Below are 21,937 nucleotides of genomic sequence, written 5' to 3'. Positions count from 1 at the left end.
TTTTAAGCATTTTAAACTAATAAATCTTGTCTGTTGGCTTACATTTATGCAAAATAATAGTATAAATTTAATATTTCTCTTTGTAATATGGAGATAATTTAAGAGTTTCAAAAGTCCTTCTGATTAGGGTGAATTTTGTGTTTACGGACTGCTGTTTCAATTTGCATTAGATCTAGAAATTCCAGGTATCAATAAGAGACTTGTAATTTTGTAATAATTTGACTGTGAAATAGTAATATATTAATTATCAATTTGAATTTCTAAGGCATTTATTGATTGATTCTTCTGATAACAGTTTCATTTTTTATTCTGACCATATTTTCCATTCTTTTAATTAGATGAACTACTTGGTGTCTGCAACATTGTGTATTTTCATTTTCATGGCATTTGATGAGCAAGCATATGTCTCAGAAAAGAACATCAAAGGACTAATTCTGCTGCTCGTGTTATATGGGTATGTCTGCTTTAAATTTTCATCGTACCATAAATGCATTTTGAGTCAAAATTATGAAACTCATGAGTGGTAAATGTAAAGGAAGTCATAATCATCAGCACACTTCAGTTTCTTTCCTGCAACTGTGCATAAAAAGTACCTTCAAATGGCATGTTTGGTGTGTGGATTTCTTTATGTTTTAGCAACTTATCATTTCCAATTATTGATATGCTACATACTTTGAGTTTCTTTTAATATCTATAGTAGTTTCATGCCCGAGAATTTGTTCGGTTTGTTAGGTTCCATTTCAACAAAATAATTTCACTAATACACAAATGCCTAACAAATGTTTAAGTATATTTTTGTTGGTACTTCTCAGAATTTATCTCTATTAGAGTTAAGACTCATTGTGTATCATTTTCATCATTATTTATGAGATGTCTAGAGCAATGCTAAAAATAAAAATGCTTTACATAATGCAACAATTTCAGAGTATAAAAATCATGGGCCTTAGGCGAATGATTTTTACTCCCTGAGATTGTTGCATTGAAATGCATATCAGCGGATGACTCTGTGAGTACAGAGCATAAATTAACTCATCATCATATCTTTCTAAAGATGTGATCAAAAAAAGACAGGACTGATTTTATAACTTTTTCATTTTGAACTCTGTCACGATCAGCACTGTGTGAGCCAGCACGTTATCATGGTGGAAATGGTGGCCATGCGTTGTTTATCCAAATGTCCGGCCTCTTTCGGTTCACTGCGACCCTCAGCCTCTTCATGACCTTTAAGTAGAAATCTTTGTTGATGGTTTGACCTTGAGGGACATTCGTAAGGAATCAGCCCATGCCAATCGAAGAAACACTCTAGCATGACCTTCACATTGGACTGGGACATGCTTTGGTCCCTCTTTGGTCACGGAAAATGAGGACCTTTCCACTGAGAAGCCTGGGCCTTTATATCAACATCATTACCGTAAGCCCAGGTTTCACGCCCAGTTTCGATGGTTTTAAGAAACTCCGGGTCGGTATTGGCTTGATCCAGGAGTTCCTGACAAATGTCCACACTCTTTTGTCCCTGTTCATCAGTCAGCACCCGCGGGACGAATTTTGATGTGTCGTGCATCATGCCCAAAATGTCTGTCAAAATTGTCTGACAGGATCCAAAACTAATGTTCACTTCCTCGGCTATCTCCCTAATAGTTAAATGGTGATTTGCCCATACCAAATCGTTCAACAATTTGACATGGTTGGGGCTGTCGAAGTGGAAGGCCACCCATTTGCAAATCTTCATCTGTTGAGGTTCTGCACGATTTAAAACAACTTTACCACTCAAAACACTGGCTTCAACTCTTAGCTTCATTAACAAAGGCTTGCTGAGTCATTCCAAATGTCTCCGTAGCACTTTTGCCAAGCTTGTAACAAAATATCACGCACACACTCTGTTTCTCTAGCTACTTAATTGCTGCCGTTGCACAAGGTTACAAGCAGGTTAAGACACTTACTGCTGCTGCTGCGTAATGAGTTGACGTAAACAAATGCAACACCTCTCGTTTTAATTGTCAGGTGTGTTGCTAGATGGCGCATTGTGTCTCATTTTGATCCATTGAATAGTATGCACAAAATAAAATCAGTCAGGTCTTTTTATGATCACACCTTGTAGCTCTTGATGGCAGGCCTGCTAGCTTGTTGAAGTCTCATCATTTATAATTTTTTTAAATCACAGTAATACTCCACTCAATTTCAATGTAATGACCTGACCACTTCTGATGCTCGACTCCTTACAATCTCAGTTTGTGACCTCATTATGATGATACATTAGTATATAAATTAGTCAGGTCATGATGTTAAAATTGTGTGGAACATTAAAAAGTGTTCTTTATTCACTGTTTCTTATAAATTCATTGAAATGGTGGCATATACATTGGTTGCAATGTAGCCGTTCACAAAATCAAGGGATTCTCTTTCCTTCTAACTGTACTCCAGTAAAACACTAATTTTATATCCTTTTTACTGTGTAAAAATTATCAATTTGATATTTATTTTTTATTTTTATAAAAATATGACTTGTGAATGGATATAATTTGAGCCCCTGAGTTTGTAATAGACCTTTTCCTGTGATATATATACCGTAATAGCTAACATGTGTAAATCCAACCTCAGGTAGATAAGTTAGATAATTTTGTTTTATCATAGTTTAGTATCTGCATTGAGGTTTTTATCATCATCAAATTTTGTAAAATATAATTATAATTATCCCATTGTAGAAGGGCGTTTCTTTACTAATTCTCATACTACTGTTTTCAGGTGGGCCAGCATCCCTCTTATGTATCCAGCCAGTTTCATATTTTCTGTACCCAGCTCGGCCTTTGTGGCTCTTGGATGTGCTAATTTATTCATAGGCATTGTCACAACAGTGGCCACCTTTGTTTTGGAAATATTTGATGATGAGGTTTGTATGCATGGTTATTATTATTATTACTGGTAAATAAGTAAGGGAAATTCGGAAGATTGAATTTTGTTGAAACCTATGATTAAGTTGGATCGCTCCCCTATCCCCCCTCTTCATGTTTGCTGAGATCACTGTGGACCACCTTAGTACGGCATGTTGGTTGTTTGGAATTCTGGAGTCAAGTTCATACATGGACTTCAATATATTCATGACTTTATAACTTCCTCCTGATTCAGCATATTTCTCAGTCAGTCACATGGAATTCCAACCAAGGAGTTGGGAAGTTTTCTCATCCTGCTCCTGTGGATCTATGATGCAATCAGTCTCCTAGTTAGTTAATCAGTGTACATTCAGATGTGTGCATGATTGATTAAAACTTTGTTTAAACAAATATGAATTATTATTATTAAAATTTACATGTGCAGATAGACAGTGTCAGGTGGCACACAAGTACTAAGTAATCACATAAGATAATAGATAAAATTATTCAGTAAAATAGAAGTACACTTAAAGGAAACTCAAAACACAAATCTCTTTCACAAAACAAGAAAATCCCCATCTCATTGACACCAATTAATCAGCAAGAAAAAAAAAGATAAATTAAATAAAAATTAAGCTGGTACATATTATTTTACACTACACATCAATCAAATTATTACATAAATTCCTTATATCTTTTCTTAAAAGTATGCACTCTGTTAGGAAATGGCTCGAATAGTTTTGCAGGTATGGTGTTCCAATTAACAATTGTTTTATTTAGAAAAAAAATTTTATTCGTCCTTTTTGCCCGGCATTTTACCTTGAATTTGTGGTCATTTCTCCCATTAAAATTTGGGTTTCTCTCCTCTTTCCTAAGATCTGCCCAAATTTCTCCCTCTTCAGAATGCGGAACATTCCACAAAGTCTGCTTATTTTTCTTCTACTTTGTAGAGGTTCCCAGCCCAGCATTTTTAACATGTCATACACACTCTCCATCCTCCTGTGCCTCCCCAGTACATATCAGGCAGCCTTTCTTTGTACCTTTTCCAGTTTTTTGATGTCTTTCTTCGTGAGGGTCATGAATGAGAGTCACATGGAAAAATATAAAATTTTGTCAACCAGATTGGTCTGGTGGGTAATATATCCTCATGCAAATCATAGCCCAAAGTTTTCTAGCTTGGGACATGTTGTATTCGTGGTTGTCAAGTTCTGTAGATTCAACCCCTGAAGAATGTAATGGTAAGAGAAGTCTTACCGTAATCCAACAGGGACAAAAGCTATTGGTAATGCTTGTGTGAAAAATAACAACAAGAATTGTAAATAAAGTACTTGTTTTAATGCCATACATGCCACTTTTTATAGAATTTTTATCAGAATCAGTGTGTGTATTGAATTTAACTCTGTGATAAAAACCTCATTTCATTTCTTTAAGAAAATGAATAAGACCATCCTGAATGCCTGTTACATCCTGAATATTTTGAAATTAGATTCAAAGGCATGAGGTCACTTGGCATTACTCATAACCAGTTGAAATTATATGTTCCGTAAAACAGATTTTTTATTACACAGGAACTCCAATACATTGCCTCCATTATTAGGGAAGTATTCTTGGTGTTTCCTCATTTTTGCCTTGGCCAAGGTCTGATGAAAATGGCAACAAATCACATGGCTCAGCAGTCTCTTCATTCTCTCGGTAAGTGCTTAATTTCACCCACATATGTTGAATGGCTGAAAACTGTCAAACATCCTTCCTGGTTCTCAGTTTAATAGCATTTTCTTATTTTAGGGCTGGAAATCAACATCAACCTTTTTGAATGGGACTTTTTGGGGAAAAACCTATTTTCCATGTTCATTGCTGGGTTTGTCTTTTTTGCTCTTAACTTGGCTGTGGAATACCAGGTGTTGATGAGTTGTTGGAATAAGTTAAGGGTAAGTCAATTCACTATTGTTAGACAAAACAAAACTTTTTTCACCTACAGTCTATTGATGAAAAGAAAAGTTTATGATCAATCGCCGCTAATTCTTAATTTACAATTTAAATTCTAAATTGATGTGATTGATGTATTACATTTTCCCATACATGTGCCAAAGTAGTATAGCATATTTATTGTTTGTGTTTAGTCCATCTCATGCCAGAAATAGAGATAAAATGTGTAACATTAGATCTGTGTTTGTAGGCAATAAATTTTAAGGGAGAGGTCTATGGGATACATGTGAGCATACAGCAATATGAAATTGTTTTTTGTGACAAAGCATCATCAGATGTTCAAACATTCCAAAGTTTCGTTCATCTGGAAATGATATTTTTTTTGTTTTGAACTTTAAAAGTTGCTATGAACAAGTTAAGTTTGTTTTGTAATCCAATCATAGATTTTCATCAAGTTATTTGAAGGAATTTATTTTTAATTATTTTCTGAGTATGCCCCATTATAATCCTTCAATTATGCTTGTGGGGAAATGTTTTCAGTTGGTGGGGGTGCATTTGCCATTGAATTATGCAAAATACATTGATTAAGAGTTGCTAAAAAATTATTTTTTGTCAAGATCACAAATTATATTGTAATTCCTGTACCCCTCTCCATGGTTTTGGAATGAAAGTCAAGTTTTATTACCATAGCGTCTATCATCACTGATGTAATACAATAAAAATATTGGGACTGGCTTAAATTCGAGAATTTGTGACCTGCTTGTAATCAAATGTTTTTTTTTTGTTTTCTCAGTTTTTATGCAGAGGGCATCAGGGGATTCCTTTAATTGATGATGAAGAAGAGGATGTGGCCAAAGAAAGGAAAAGAGTACTATCCAATGGTGCTAATGATGATATTTTACGTTTAGAAAATTTAACTAAGGTAAGAATTTGTATATTGCATGTTTAAACTATTGCAGGAAAACATACCTTTACTGATATAATAATTAATTTTCCTCACGATAAAGGTAAAATATCACATGACAGTAGGAAATTTGCCTTATTCTTCTACATTTATTCACATTGCAATTTACTGAATGATTTATGGTAATTGGACAGGAAAACAAAGAAAAATTTTTAAATTATTGGAACAGTGTGATATAAAGCTAAACCCAATGGTGTGGTATCGTGAGTAAGGTGATAATGAGTGTGTCAGCCATCATTTGATATTATCACTCAATGGCTTGAGACCACATACCCCAGTGACTTTGCTAGTGATTAATTAATGTGGTAAATGTATGTGTATACTTCCATGCTTATTTTAATGTTTTAATGTAATAGATTTTCTCTTTTTCCACCATTCTCTTGTAAGGCTTCAAGGGCTGTTCCTCTAATTTTTGGTACACACTCATCTTGCTACAATTTTACAGAAAATATAAGTATAATAGTGCCAATCAGTCCCCCTTTTTAAATAACTAAAATTGAGGAAACCACCAACTGTTCAATCAAGTAGTATTCTTTAATATATCAACAATTTGTGATGACAGTGAAAGTTTTTCATTGCTTACAGATCAATGGTTACCATAGGTTTTATTGCAGACTCATATTTTTCTTACCCTTCTTCCAATAGATTTACCCCTCTGGAATGAGGCCAGCGGTCGACCAGCTTTGCATGGGTGTGAGATGGGGTGAATGCTTTGGATTGCTGGGTTTAAATGGAGCCGGAAAGACTACCACATTCAAGGTATACTGGGCATAACATAAATCTGTCTCACCTAAGCAGAGAATGAATTTTGTAGTGGTGTCCTTTGAGAGCCACTTTCACTTGTTCTGACGGTAATGTGTGGCTCACTTGTTTTACTGTTGATCCAATGGACAGATGCTCACGGGCGACACCCACCCCACGAGGGGGAACGCATATGTTTGCGGGAGGAGCATACTGCCTTCATCTAAGACTGGTTGTGGATGCAGCAAGGGAGCGCAGGATGGGGAGTTGGCGGATGTACGGAGGCGCCAGTTGGGCTACTGCCCACAGTTTGATGCCCTTGACCCTCTCCTGACGGCCAGGGAGCACTTGACACTCTACTCTCGGCTGAGAGGTGTGCCATCAAGACATGTGGACAGAGTGAGCACTTGCATTTATTTCAATTGGTACCCTAAATAATATACATATCTCATTTTATGATTGTTTGAGTCAAGTATGCTGGAAATTTCTCAAGTGGAGGTAGGTATGACTGTGTAAGAAGCTGTGTTATTTTTATGCATTGCACATCCTTGGAAATGTGTACATTTGATTATTTAATAAAATAATATCATTTAATAAAAAGATTTAAAAAGTTCTTTTAGATTGGTATTCTAAATAAAGTTGGATGTGAAAAATTTTATGCATTTCTTTCCGCATTTATTTTCATAATTTTTCATTTCTGGGTAAGTTGTTATTGAACATTGACTTCAGTATAAACTCATGTTAAGCATTTCAAATGATGATTTCGCCTCTGTCTCTCTAATCAATATAGAAGATCACAGCAACATGTCAGTAATTCTCTGTAGTATCTTCATGTATGAAATTATTACTTTCTCTCCCTCATATACCTCCTTAAACTATTTATGCCTCTCTATATTGTGCATTATGCATTCTTTGGCTACTGTATTTTTGTAAGTTATAGTATTCCTTAGGTAGCATTATATAAGTTGTCTGGGAGCAGTAACACTAGCACTATATAGCAACTGTGAATACTGTGCGTGGGGTCTACTGTCATTACATTCCATGTAGTTGTAGTGGCCACTGAGTGCCGTTTCTCTGAATTCAGTCTTATGTCTGATCGTTCTGATATAATGAAATCATACTCCTTAATGGAAGTATTCATAAGCTCTTTGATCAATGCATTATTTGCATAAGAATGTGGATCATTCAAGAACCTTATTTAACATTTTTTTCACTTTACAATTTTACTATTATCTCATATATAGACATATAAACATACTTTCAAAATTATTGGCAGAAGTAAGAGTCTCATGTTAAAGGATGAAATTTTTAAACATGTGTAGACCCTTAATGATTTCAAAAGTTGTTGCATAAAATATCCACCAATCAAATTGGAAGTCAATGCGGCGCCAACAGAAGATTTAATTGTGTTGTTTTTTCCCAGTTGGTGGATGAAGGTTTGAAAAGGTTGGGTCTTGGTCGATATGCTGATAGGCTGGCTGGAACTTACTCTGGAGGAAATAAACGCAAGCTTTCTACTGCCATTGCATTAGTTGGGGATCCTCCTCTTGTTTTCTTGGTGAGACAAATGCAAATAATGCATATTAAACTAGTAAACATATTTTCCTACTTGTTTGAACAATCAAATTAACTGTGAATTTAATTCAGAAAGTAAAATGACCTCATGCCCTGCATGAACACTGGTAATTTTTAAGAATGAATAAATGCCATAAATAAATAATTTTATGGATTAATATCTTAAAGTTTGTTTTAATGTTTATTAATTCCAATATTGAGTTCAAATTTGGCAAAAATACATATTGGAGTAAAATTTGGGATTGCATATTAACACCTCTGTAATACCTTCGAATTTCAAAGATGCACCAATTGCATAGTTGTCCAAGACTAATGAATTTGATTTTTTTCAGGATGAGCCAACTAGTGGAATGGATGTGGGAGCAAGAAGATTCCTTTGGGCTTGCATCCTGTCTGTGGTTAGAGACAGGAGTAGTAGAAATGGAGAGAGCAGAGGTCGCTCGGTAGTTCTGACTTCTCACTCCATGGAAGAATGTGAAGCCTTGTGCTCACGCCTGACAATCATGGTCAATGGCCGTTTTCGGTGCCTTGGCAGTGTGCAGCATCTTAAGGACAAGTAAGTGTTTCAATTGCGCATCTTAAATGTGTTAATTGACTATTTCTCATTAAAATTCAATTCTTTTCTAACATGCTTCCCCAGATAATCCCCAATTAGTATTAAATAAAATGAAGCAAAATTCATGTTAAAAATTTAAGAATGAAATATTTTGTTTTTTGGAACACTGGTGTGAATTTATAGGAATAGGTGGAATAACAAATTCAATTTTAATATTTCATACAGCCCTAAAAAAGCAGTTCAATAGGCATCTCATAAGATGAAAAATAATTAAAAAGTAAGGTACTGAATAAAAAGTAATTCATCATCCTCTTTCTGCATCTCTTTTCTAGCAATCTCCCATCAGTCTTCAGCATCCCATTGAGTAACTCCTGTATCCAATTGCCTCTGCCTTCTCTCAATTTCTCTCATTGGTCATATACTTCCCCTACCATGTGTATTACTACATCATTGGTTTTCTTTTCCATCCATCATTCTCCACTCCCACATCTTTTAAGCCTCAAAGTTACCCTATTGCCTCAATGAACAAGTTTCCGAGCCATACAAAACCAGTTTCCACATTATAAATTTCACTAGTCTTTTCCTTGCGTCATTACTTAAGGTGCCTGCCATAACCCCTACCTCATTGTAAACACTTCTTATCTTAATGCACTAATGGCCAGAGAATTAGTTTTTATCTTTCATGAATTTAGCTGCATTAAATTTAAGTTGAATGACATAATGTTAACACTAGTTCTTTTCAAGATGGCGACTTCCGATAATAAGTGTGATATTTGCTCCAAAAATATTCCCGAAAACCAGCTATATTTGGAATGTGGTTTTGGCTGTAAGTCATTTTTCCATTACGGATGTGTTGGTCTTACGGAATCAGTGGCGAATTCCATAGCCAACAACTCGCAATTACTCTATCGATGTGAAAAGTGTTTGTTTGGTCCATGTGACGCAATTAAAAAAATTGAGTGTAAACAAGACGAAGTCCTACATATTGTGACAGATCTACAGGTCAAGCTCAAGGACTGTTTGAAATTAATAAATGACCAGTCAAAGGAAATCGCCATTCTAAAAACGAGTCCACTGAAAACGCATGAGAAACCGAGGGAAATACCGGGTGACGTCAAGATATCGATCACCAACTCATTGGAAAGTGAGCGATCGCAACTTCCCGTGAAAACTGTGAAAGAGAAGAAAAGTAACATGGAACGGTTTAATTATTCTCAAGTCGGAGCTACTGATAATAATACTAATAATAAAGAGCGTGCTCCTAAGGTGACGCTGCCGTACTCTTCCATTGCTCGCAAAGGAAATGTACAGCCACCACCTGTGGAACCGCATACCACTGCATGTAACATGAGGAAAGAAGACGACGAGGGCTACACCATGGTCTCATATAAACGGAAACCTCGGCCAAAGCCAATTGTGGGGACGTCAAACTTGGACAGTGATTTAGTCGGGCTGCCGAAAATGGTCCACATACACGCTTGGCGATTCAAAGAAGACACGTCAATCGAAGCAGTTAAAAAGTATGTATCAAGTAAAATACCTGGCAAGTGCTTCGAGATCGAGCAGTTAAAGGTATCTAGAGGCACCTATACCTCTTTTCGTGTATCGGTCGGTGAAGACTTAAAAGATGTCGTGGAAAGTCCCGACTTTTGGCCGAAACATGTTTGTGTCAGTAGGTTTTTTTTTCTGAAGGCCCGCCTGACCTCCGCAAAGGGTTAGTCAAAGTTAGACAGCCATTAACAATCGCGCAAGTAAATATTCAGTGCCTTAGGAACAAAGTAAACCTGCTTGAAGTGGCTATGAACGAGTGTGAACCAGACTTTTTGTGTATTACAGAGCATTGGTTAAAATACGAAGAACTTAAGGTTATTTCACTCTCAAATTACTCCCTAGTGTCGTCATTCTGCCGGGCCACGTATAAAAATGGAGGTGTGGCCATTTTCGTGCATAGCAGAATAAAGGGGACTATTAACTCAGTTCACGTGCCTGTGAAGGAAGAAAAAACCTTTGAATGTGCAGTGTGTTTCCATGAAACTCCAGTGGGATTGCTTGTGCTCATCTCCATCTATAGATCACCAACTGGTGATTTTCATTCATTCATTAAAAAACTCGACCAACTCATTTGCTCCTTATATGCAAGCAACAGGATACTCGTGCTGAACGGCGATCTCAACTGTAATCTCTTAGTTGACTCCCCTCACAGATCAGAATTGTTGAATCTGTTCAAAACTTATGGCATGGAATGTTTTAACAATAATCCTACCAGAGTCACTCCCACATCTGCCACCCTAATTGATTACGCTGTGACCAACTTTAACCATGAAAAAGTAGTCACAACTGTTTGCGACCTAGGTATAACAGACCATTGCATGGTGAAAATAAGTATCGATACAAACCAACCAATGGATAGTCCCAATGATAAAACTTACCCAAGGCGGCCTCTCACTCATGGAAATATGCAGCATTTTCTGCTCCTTCTTCAGTCCCAAAACTGGGACAATGTCTATGACCTTAAGTCAGTAGACGAAGGTTTCAATTACTTTTATTCAATTTTCAAACACAATTTTGAAATGTGTTTCCCAGTAACACATCATAAAATATTTCATAGAACTAAATGTAAGCCATGGCTAACTGATGAGATCCGTTATTACTCAACTATCCTTAAAAAACTTGCTATCTCCAGTAAAAGTTCAAACAATCATGAACAAAGGTTACTCTATAAGGAATTTCAAAAGTATTGCCGTAAACTGATTTCTACCACGAAAAGAACCTATAATGATAATAAGTTACGAGGGTCATCCGGAAAGTAGTACCCGTTCGTGCCGCATGAAGTGCTGACGACGCGAGTAGCCGCTGGACGAGGTCAGATAGCTTCAGTGGCTTGTCTGCCTTCTCTGAGCCAAGTTGCGTGACGCTAGCATTGCCTGTGTTGTTTCTGTGATTGTTTACAATGTTTAAAAAAATTGAGAACGCCGCCAGTTGTGAAGTGAGGGCAGTGATTAAATTCCTCAATGCAAGAAACGTTCGCCCATGTGATATTCATCGCCAATTAAAGGAGGTGTATGGAGACAATGTAATGGACGAGTCGTCTGTTCGGCGGTGGTGTCGCAACTTCAACATGGGGAGGGGGAACACACACGACGATGAGCGTTCGGAGAGACCGTCTGTCATTACAGACCAACTGGTGAGCTCAGTTGACGAATTCGTGAGGAACGATCGGCGCGTCACAATTGATGACATCTGTGAGCATTTTCCCAATGTTTCTCGAACAATTGTTCATGAAATTGTTAAACACCATCTGCATTATGCAAAAATTTGTGCAAGATGGGTCCCTCGCGTATCTCAATGAGCTGGCGGCGAAGGACTATGCAGCAGGAATACAGAAACTTGTCACACGTTATGACAAATGCCTTAATTTGCTTGGAGATTATGTTGAGAAGTAGTTTAAAGTATCCTCTTTCAAATAAAATTTTTTATGTTTGTTAATATTTACTTTTGTGTCTTTATTTCACGAACGGGTACTACTTTCCGGATGACCCTCGTACTTAATTCCAATAACAAGTCCAAAACTGCATGGGAAATAATTAATTACTGTAGAGGTAAGAAAAATCCACAACTCACTCTCCCAAAACTTTGTAACCCTGAAAATAACACTGCCATTAGCTATTCATCTCTAGCTAATAAATTTAACAAATACTACGTATCAGCTCCTTGCCTAACTACTTCTCCAGCCAATGTGCTTTTAGCAAATGCACCATCGTCAATGTTTGCCAAGCCCTGTTCTGAAACCAATCTAAAAACTATTGTCTCCTCACTCAGAAACAAATCCAGTACTGGCCCAGATGAAATTCCTGGTAAAGTTGTTCATCATTGTTTTGAAGCCATAAAAGCACCCCTTTTATTTTTAATTAATGAATCTTTGATACAAGGGATTTTCCCATCCCAATTAAAAGAATCAAAAGTAGTGCCCTTTTATAAAAACCATGGCTGTGTAAATGATTTGAATAACTACAGACCAATAGCCGTCCAAAATACATTTGCTAAAATATTCGAAAAAGCCATGTATATGCAAATAGCATCTTATCTCGAAAAAAACTTCCTACTTTCTAATTCTCAGCATGGATTTAGATCGGAAAGGTCTACCACAACTGCCATATGTCAGGCAATCGACAGCATACTTAATTCATTAGATGCTAAACGCAAAACTCTTGGAATGTTTTTTGACTTGTCAAAGGCTTTTGATAATGTAAACCACAATAGACTACTAATTAAACTCAATAGAATAGGAATTAGAGGAAGTCCTTTAAACTGGTTGAAGTCCTTTATTCATAATCGCACTCAAAAAGTAGTGTTATCAGTTGATGGGTCAAAATATTCATCCGAAGCATACCAAGTTAACAAAGGTGTTCCACAAGGCTCAACCCTTGGGCCACTCCTCTTTCTGATTTACATCAATGACCTACCTAACTGCTTACCAAATAATGATGGAATAATACCAGTGTTGTACGCTGACGACACTAATATAATAATATCAACACAAACATATCCCAGCCTTGTGGAAAAAGCTAAGTCTGTCACACTTGCTATAAACAAGTGGTGTACAGACAACCTTCTAGACTTAAATGTAAATAAAAGTAAAATAGTAAACTTTACACACAATAAGAACATATCAGATGATCTGCTGGTAAAAATCAATGACCTATCAATTGAGCGTGTGACAGAATGCAAATTTCTAGGTATTTCTCTATGTGCAAATATTTCTTGGGATACTCATGTAAAAGCCCTCCAACACAAGCTCAGTTCAACTTGCTACTTATTAAGACACCTGTATGAAACTACAAGTAAAACTGTACTACTCAATTTGTACTATGGGGAAATTTACTCAAATATAACCTACAGTATAATATTATGGGGATCAGCTGCTATTTCTCAAACCATCTTTAAAATGCAAAAGAAAGCTATTAGAATCATCGCCAGGAAACCTTACAATGCTCCATCAAGGCCTATTTTCCATGAATTAAATTTGCTACCACTCCCATGCATCTACATTATGTTTTTAATTCTATATATAAAAAATAACATCGGCAACTATTCTCTTAACTCTGCCTATCATCATCATTACACCAGAGGCAGGAATGACTTCCATTATGGGAATATAAGAACTAAAGCATTGAAATTAGGACCCAATGAAATGGGCATCAGATTATTTAACAAACTACCCAAAAGTATCAAGGATACACAGGGAACTGCCGTATTCAGGCATAAACTAAAAAGATATCTACAACGCAATATGTTTTACTCGGTTGATGAATATCTCAACAATATTCCCGACCAGTAAGTTCATACTTTTAGTTTCTAGCAATGGTAATGGTCTGATTCATGTTTGTGATCAATGATTTTTCTGAATTTGATATTGTATGTGCATGTTACAGCCGATGTTCATGGGTTTGTACCAAACACTTATGTAACTATGAGCATCTATTCTTTTATGTATCTTAACTGAGCCTGTGTCTTTGCTCCTCATTGACGTGCCTTATATCATGTACATACTTCACCCACCTGGTATTTTTGTATTGTGATCTCTGGGCAAATAAAAAGTAATAATAATAATAATAATAACTAATAGTCTGTAACTACTTCGAAGGTGCATTTTTTAAATGTTAATCTCTCTTTGATGTAATTTGCTGAAAAATAGTATATGCCTGTGTATAACATGCAGGATAATATAATTTTTGCTCTTCTGTATTAAACTTTAATTTTTTGCTTATCATCGTGTTTAGGATTGATTAAATACCTTATCAATGTAATGGTTTAAATGGTGTTTATGTGCTCTAAAACAAATTATGATTATCTTAGTAATTACTGTTTTCTGTCTCTCTCTCTCTCTCCATAAATGCTCCTGGCAATGTAGATGTCTCAAAATTCTAATGTTCCTATGGATAATGAATTAGATTAACGGTATACTATATATCCAGAGATGCCTTTAAATTAGCTGTGTGAGGTAACATACTGATCCACGTATTTTGCTTTGAACAGGTTTGGCAGTGGATATACACTGATAGTTCACTGTCCAAGTGAGATGAGAGCAGAGTTGGTTGCAAACAAGCTGACCATCAAACTTCCCCCTGGGGCCATCCTGCGAGAAGCCCACCACAATCGCCTCCGCTTCCAGTTGCCACGAGGAACGCCCTTGAATGCAGAAGCCTCTGACCTTGACCCCTCAGCCAAAGATGACTCGGCACCCATTAAACTTTCTGCTGTATTCAGTGCAATGGAGGAGGCAAGAGAGGAAGGCTTGGTGGAGGATTACTCCATAATGCAAACAACATTGGAGGAGGTCAGTCATGTTAACTCTGTAAAACTCTTTGAACTTGTAATTTAATTTTATCCTATCATTTAAAATAAATTAATTAGTAACTTTATTTAGAGTCCACTAATCTGATTTTGAAAAAGAGTAAATTCATAACCATCACTGTATCCTCAATGTGTATTTACAATTATGGGCACTTAATAATGTTTGCAACAAGTCTTTATGCGTAATACAATGCTTCATTCATGGGTTTATTTGTTTGGTTAAGTTCTCAAAAAAGAAATTTAAGAATTCTACTAGTCATTCTCTTGTTTGAATATGATTATGAATTTTCAATGAAGGCAATGGTTTAATGTGGTTTTTATGTATGCCAATGGGTTAGTCATCATTATTGCCAATCCCAGGGAATATTTATCCAAATGATAGAAGTTAATTAATAAAAAACATGATTTTTTTACAAAAAATGATGCCTATGGAAATTACAGAATCAAATTTATGAAGTAACCTGGGTTTGTTTTCCGTAAAATTTCTTGCATAATGACTCAGAGCAAACTTTATCTAATGGGAAAAATATTGATCTCAAAATTTTCTGCATCCAAGTAAAAAGATACACTCATAATTATTTATTATTATTGCTCCACCACATAAGTTATCTTGTTGTGGTTTGATTCCCATTCCAGAGACATCTTCAGGTTTAAGAGGTTACCAATAAATCTGCTGCCACGTTTATGCATATGGGAGTAGGTGCCCTTGGTGGAGTGAGTTCTGATTGGCTCTTGTCTTATCTCCTCCTTGATCCTTTTTAAGACATTGATCCTAAAAAGGACCAAGAATAAGGTCAGACAATATATAATAAGAGCTTACTCACCTCACCAAGCTACAGGCACAGGCTTGCCTTATATTTATGTATTTGTATATGTGGTACCAGATTTCATGGAAAGCTCTTCATCCTGAAGATGTCCCCTGGAATGGGAATGAAACTTTCACCACCCGACAATTAACATATTGGAGCACAAAAACCACTGTAGCATCTATTCACATCTGTGTTGAATTCCCTGGCAGTGTCTAAACCTTTGGGCCTCATAAATATCCCTTAAATATGTATAAATATCTCTACCCAATCCATTTATTTGTGTCACCTTCACTCTGTTTCTTTCAGTTTCAATGATAAATTAGCTGGGTTACATCTTATTTTTGTGTTATTTTACCTTTCTTACCTCCTAATCACTTTCTTTGGAGAATTCTACTTATTTCACTTTCTCTGGAGGCTTCCCCATTGTTTCACTTTCTCTGGAACTCTACAATCATATCACATTGCTCTTTCCATTGTTTTCACATCATCATAGTTGTCCCAAAATTTTGTTTATTGTATTACAACATTCTGACTCTATCTTTTCCTTCCTCCCTGTTTTGTGGTTATTAATTTTTAAGGATGAATTCATTTAAGTTTGTTATTTTTTTCCAAAAGTGTTGGTAGTATGTAATGCTCGGTTGAACTTATTAAATAAATCAGAGCTCCTTGTTTCAGTGCCAATATCTCGTCAATTATTCTCAATCCAACGTACGTTGGTTGCTTGGATCATGAATATGTAACTCGGGAAGTAAATGCCAGAACTAGCAGACTCAAGAACTCCTACTTCCCACAGAAAATATGGAATAGTAACTGTAGGTTTGGAAATAGCAAAACCACTTACCACCCTCACCATTAAGGGAATAATTGTTTTTACATAAGTGCATGCATTTTCACGAATCTCGCGTGCTTTATTCCTTCCTATATGACCGCATAGGACTGTCATACAATTAATATAGTGCCTGTTACAACATTCCCTACCCTTTTTTGTTGAGTTTTAAAGCTCCCCCTTCCATTCCTCATCTCTCTCTGTGCAGGTGATGCCTCAAGCTGTCCGATGTTAACAGTGGGTTGCCAAATTTTCTATCTGTGAATTTAAGGGTTATTAGGGGAAGTTCTATTAATTCTCAATGAATTAATAGAACTTCCCCCTTCTTACTTTCTCATTCTGTATGACCTGTCTTGGTTTAGTGTAGGTTGTAGTTTCTTTTTATTCCCTCCTTTTTTGTTTAGCAAAGAAGTATTTTATTGGGTGAAATTGGCACTTGTTTTGAACGAAGTTTTCTGCCAGCATATAGATAAATTTTCACATTTTTTGGAGGTTTTTTAGTAAATATTTTTTTCCCCTTTTCTCTCCCTAATTCTCCCTAATCTCTTACCCATCCCATGTGGTTCTTGCACCTCCTGCCACATACCATTTTGGTGGATCACAGGATATTTATGTAGGTGTAGACGAATAATTCTTTTTTCTTAATTTAATGAACATCCACCTTGTTTTTTATATATGAACCATTTGATTTCATTTAATGGGATTAGGGTTTTATTTTTATTTCTTCATGCATTTTTTTGTATGGGTATTTATATTTATACTGTATATTTAATGGATTTATTAGATTTGCTACCAGTGAATTCACTACAAATCCTGACTATAGCTTTTGGAATGCTTCATCTATTGGTATGGGTATCATTATTTTTGTAGGTGTTCATTCGATTTGCAAATGAGCAGAAGGATGCAAATGGGGTTGGAGAAGAGGAAGATGATGGCAAGAGAACTTGCAAGAAAGGCTGGATTGGTGGTGGTGCTTGCTGTTACCCCCGAACAAGCTCCGTCCGATCAAGAAGACACAAAGCTTCCATCACAGGTAAGCTTTGAAAATTGGTTTTGAATGTTTACCTTTCATTTATATCCTGATAGATTTCTCAATAATAAAGGGTAGAAATAAGTATTAAAACAAAATATCCTATCTGTGATCTTGTTTAATATTTTGTACAGTTGTTGATTGGTTGTCCCAGTTCAGTGTTAATTTCAAGAATGGGTTTTTTGTAAAATAATATATTTTGGTTTTTTCATATGCTGTCTGTCTTAGAATAACTTTAATTAATTGCATATTAAGTTTTCTTAAATGTGCCGTAGTATTTTTATTATAAAATTAGAAATAGCAAATATATTTGCCAGTTATTTATTTCAATATTTTTTTTCACAGGTGGAAATGTATGAAAGGCTCAAAAATTAGGTAGCTTACTGTCAGTATTTTCATGTGACTTTTACTAGTGAAATTGAAAAAAACGGGTGTCTTTGATTTTTATATTTTCGTCTTCAGTCCTTTTCTTGTGATTACTGCAGGGGATTTCATAGCATATTTTGTTTGAGATGTGATTATTTTATGCCTATTTGTGTTTTACCTAGTTAAATTTATAGTGACAAAATTCTGCCAATTTCCCATTCAACTTGTTCTTTCCAAATTTTTATCATATTTATGTCATTAAACATGAAAACATTCTTATGAAACTGGTATATATTTTAGATAAAGTTTATGATAAGTGCTGATGGAAGAGTAAGAAACATTTGTGTTGATTTCTCAACACTTAAAACAAATTGTGATATTTATTTTTATGGCATCAAGAGACACTATGTCATAGTGCTAATAATATGGACTATCTCCTTAATTTGTTAAATAATGTTTAGCCAAGTTCTTATTGTGCTAGAGTGATGTATGACTATGTATTTATTCTTTTATCAGGCATTCTACTGCCATCTCTACTATCCAAAAGTATTAATCTATTAATATAAAATATGTTAACAGTGATAGGTGCTAAAGTGATTTGGTTTTAGTCTCTATGGCAATGACTATGCTTCAGTTTGAGATTAAAATTGTCACAAATTCTTAGTTTAATATAGGCCGAGGCAGTGCAATACATGCATCACCTTCCATGTAGCAAGATAGCATAGGAAGTGCATATGTATTGGTTTCTGATAAGTTTTGTGAAAATTCTTGTGAATTATTTTAATATTATAATGGCTTTGATGCTGGTCTTCAAAGCATTGTTTTGTCCTAATTAATTACCTATGGAAAAGAATTCCTTGTGTGTTTTTATTTTTTATATTCACCTTCCTAATGATTGCATATTGTATTTGGCTGATTGAAAGCACTTGTGCTCATATAATAACATCCAATAATTATAAGGATAGCGGCTGTAAAAGATCTTTGTACAACGGTCAGTTAATTGAATTGAATGATCTCACTTTAATTAACAAATTCCAAAGAAACTGCGGGAGATGCCGCAACAGTAACTTTTAACGGAGTCATCCGCTAATGTGCATTTTAATGCCTCAATTTCAGAGTGTAAAAATCTTTAATCATTTTAATTACATCTCCATGCAGCCAGCACATAAAGATTGGTACCCAATTATTGCCACCAAATTACACGTATAGGATGTTGGTGAAAGATGGAAGATACCCATTAAAGGGTGACTTAGCTGTAGGAAAAAGTGGTGAAAATTGAGTAAGCTGTTGATATACTGCGTCTTATACATTGGTTAAAGCTTCCTAATCCAATACCAGAATCTACTGCGTTTGTAGTAAAACAATTTGAAATCTTAATTGTAACAAGTAATTTATCAGTACAATATCAACTAGACCTTAATTGATAGTGGTGTTGACTAAGAGTTAATGTGATAAGCTGTGATTATTGAAATGATTGTTATTGATATATATATATATATATATATATTTGTATAGGTAGGGATTAAGACGGTACAAATCTAATGATTAATATAGTCATTCAAAATGACCCAGAGTTCTATGATTCATTAGCTAGTGATTTAACTAAAAGAGTGCAACTTTGTTGAATACCAGAGAAAGCCTTTTGTAATATTTAGCTAAATATGTAAAGTATGAAATAATTTGCCAATGTGGGCACATGCCATTTTTAAACCTGGAATTAAAAATTGTGGAAAATAAATTTGCCGGCGTTAAAAAGAGGTTCAAATATTGCAAACATTTAACAATTCAACAATTGATAGAATGTTTGGGAACTACTGGAAAAACTGGCTTGCACATCAAAAGTAGAAGTTTTAGACATAAGTGCAGTAGAACCTTGATTTCAGGTATCATGTTTTTATAAAAATGTAGATTTTACATAATAGATGAAGTCTCAGCTGATTAATTATATATTCTTATGGAATTATCATTTGAAACTAGTGAAACGTGTTGGAATAAATTTGTAGCCATAAAATATAGTAAATTAATTCATACTTGTCATATATGATGATTATGTTGAGATAGATAAAATCAGCATTTGATATATAAAAAACACATTATTGTGACTTAATAAAAATGTTTCATTATATACGATTATGATTAGATATGATTTTTTTATTTTTTTTTAATTTATTTTAATGTGACATTTCTTATTCTCATTCTTTTAATAATGTACTCTTTGCAACTGTATCAGTTACTTTGGTTTTTAAATAATATTCATTTCATGTATTAAAACTTCAAACTATAACTGTCATTGAAAAAAACCTTATGTGGTGAATACTTGCCTAATTGATCAAATATTAATTACCCTTGAGACCTATTCCTGGATATTGCAAGTGCCAATATTACTGGAAACTAACATTTCATTAAGGTAAAAGGTAGTTGGGTTTCACTGGGTACCAAAATTATTTGCAGCATAAAAACACGTTCCTCCTTGTTACTTCTGGTTGAAGTTTCTGTGTCTGAATAATTTTCATCCATCACCTGTATAATTAACTGTGGACTGTTTGTTAGTCCTTTTCTTGGATTTATGTTCCTTATGAGTATGCCTGTTGTATCTACACTACTGTTGAAATTAATTTGTGTAGTGGCATTCCTGATAATGCCAGAGAATTTTAAAATTCTTTGGGATAATTTGTAATCACATTTTCACCATCAATGTCAATGGGGTCTGAACTTTTTATCTCTGTTCTTTCCATTCAGTAATCCTAATATCTTATTATTAAGTTAAAATGCATGTTGATTTTTACTGTCAAAATTATTTTACCAGCCAATTCATTAAGATTTTCTGGTATTTGAACATTTATATTTGGACCAGATATTGAGCATATTAAAACATTTCTTCCCCATATTTTTCTCTTCTGTTAAGGAAACAGTTACCTTGTGCATCAGCTCTCCTACATCAAACATCTTCCATGCCCATACATAATTCCTCCCTTGCCTCTACCATAGTCACTCTGCTCTGAAAAAGGTTTTAATATATTTAGTCTATTTGCAGGGATAATTAGTTTAGATAATACCTTCCTTACAAAGTTAATTTGGTAACGTTACTTGTTTACAGTAGAATTTTATACAATTAAATAGTTTTCCTTTAACTCATTCAAATTAAATTAATTCCAAGAAACTGTGGGAGATACCACGACAGTAACTTTTAACGGAGTCATCCGCTAAATGTGCATTACAATGCAACAATTTCAGAGTGTAAAAATCATTCCCCTTGCCCGGGACACGAATTTGGATTAAATTTAAATCGGATTACATCAAATGTGAACCCAAATTAATTATCCATTACTAAAAAGAAAGAAAGACTTGTACTTTTCCACAGATTTAATCCAAACCCAAATTAATTACTTTTAAACAGTTATATAATATTTATATAAACAGTTCAATAATATTATTTCATTTATTTTACCATTATTATAGATTCTAACCTAAGTAATAAAGCATTGCAGATAATAATGACCCCTGAATAACGGTAGAAACAGAAAAGCATTGAAGATAAAAACTAATGACTAAAATATGTTTAACTGAAATTGCTAAAAAGTCCAGTGGATGGAGTGCTGAGTGTCTAGGTTTGTTTTTGGGAGATATGTCTGGGACACCTTCAGACCTTCCTCCTAGATGAATCATTTTTTGGGTACCTGATCTTCATATGGGGAACCCTAGGTGGTACAGAGAAAAGGACTGGCTCCTAGTACCAATTATTAGGTGAGCCTACCCTCACCTATCAAACCAGTCTTCAGATAGATTACCATACTTTTTATTTTCATAGTTTGTAATCAAACCTCTTGATCTCAAATCAAATAACAGGATTTTTAAATCATGAAGAGAATATTCAAGCTCTTCATTACCCATCTAATTTTTCACCCTCAAAAGCTGATTTTTTT

The 21,937-nt window shown here is 35.0% G+C and overlaps 1 protein-coding gene across 4 annotated transcripts in view; it reads left to right on the top strand.

The window, feature by feature from the left end:
* Positions 1 to 20,911, top strand: part of LOC139686335 (phospholipid-transporting ATPase ABCA1-like) — a 116,535-nt gene extending 95,624 nt beyond the window's left edge. For all 4 annotated transcript variants that reach the window (XM_071583506.1, XM_071583507.1, XM_071583508.1 and 1 more), the window contains 12 exons: positions 339 to 454; positions 2,743 to 2,887; positions 4,436 to 4,559; positions 4,653 to 4,795; positions 5,587 to 5,715; positions 6,403 to 6,516; positions 6,652 to 6,897; positions 7,922 to 8,056; positions 8,406 to 8,629; positions 14,666 to 14,966; positions 17,489 to 17,651; positions 17,994 to 20,911. In XM_071583506.1, the coding sequence (XP_071439607.1) occupies positions 339 to 454; positions 2,743 to 2,887; positions 4,436 to 4,559; positions 4,653 to 4,795; positions 5,587 to 5,715; positions 6,403 to 6,516; positions 6,652 to 6,897; positions 7,922 to 8,056; positions 8,406 to 8,629; positions 14,666 to 14,966; positions 17,489 to 17,651; positions 17,994 to 18,007 (1,854 nt within the window). In that variant the 3' untranslated portion in view covers positions 18,008 to 20,911. The remainder of the gene's footprint in view (positions 1 to 338; positions 455 to 2,742; positions 2,888 to 4,435; positions 4,560 to 4,652; positions 4,796 to 5,586; positions 5,716 to 6,402; positions 6,517 to 6,651; positions 6,898 to 7,921; positions 8,057 to 8,405; positions 8,630 to 14,665; positions 14,967 to 17,488; positions 17,652 to 17,993) is intronic.
* The last annotated feature ends 1,026 nt before the right edge of the window (positions 20,912 to 21,937 follow it).

This window comes from Hetaerina americana, unplaced genomic scaffold, assembly GCF_022747635.1.
Source record: "Hetaerina americana unplaced genomic scaffold, ioHetAmer1.1.p SCAF_14, whole genome shotgun sequence".
Lineage (NCBI taxonomy): Eukaryota > Metazoa > Arthropoda > Insecta > Odonata > Calopterygidae > Hetaerina > Hetaerina americana.
The sequence above is the reverse complement of the archived record's forward strand: the minus strand, read 5'-3'. Positions and strand labels throughout refer to the sequence as shown.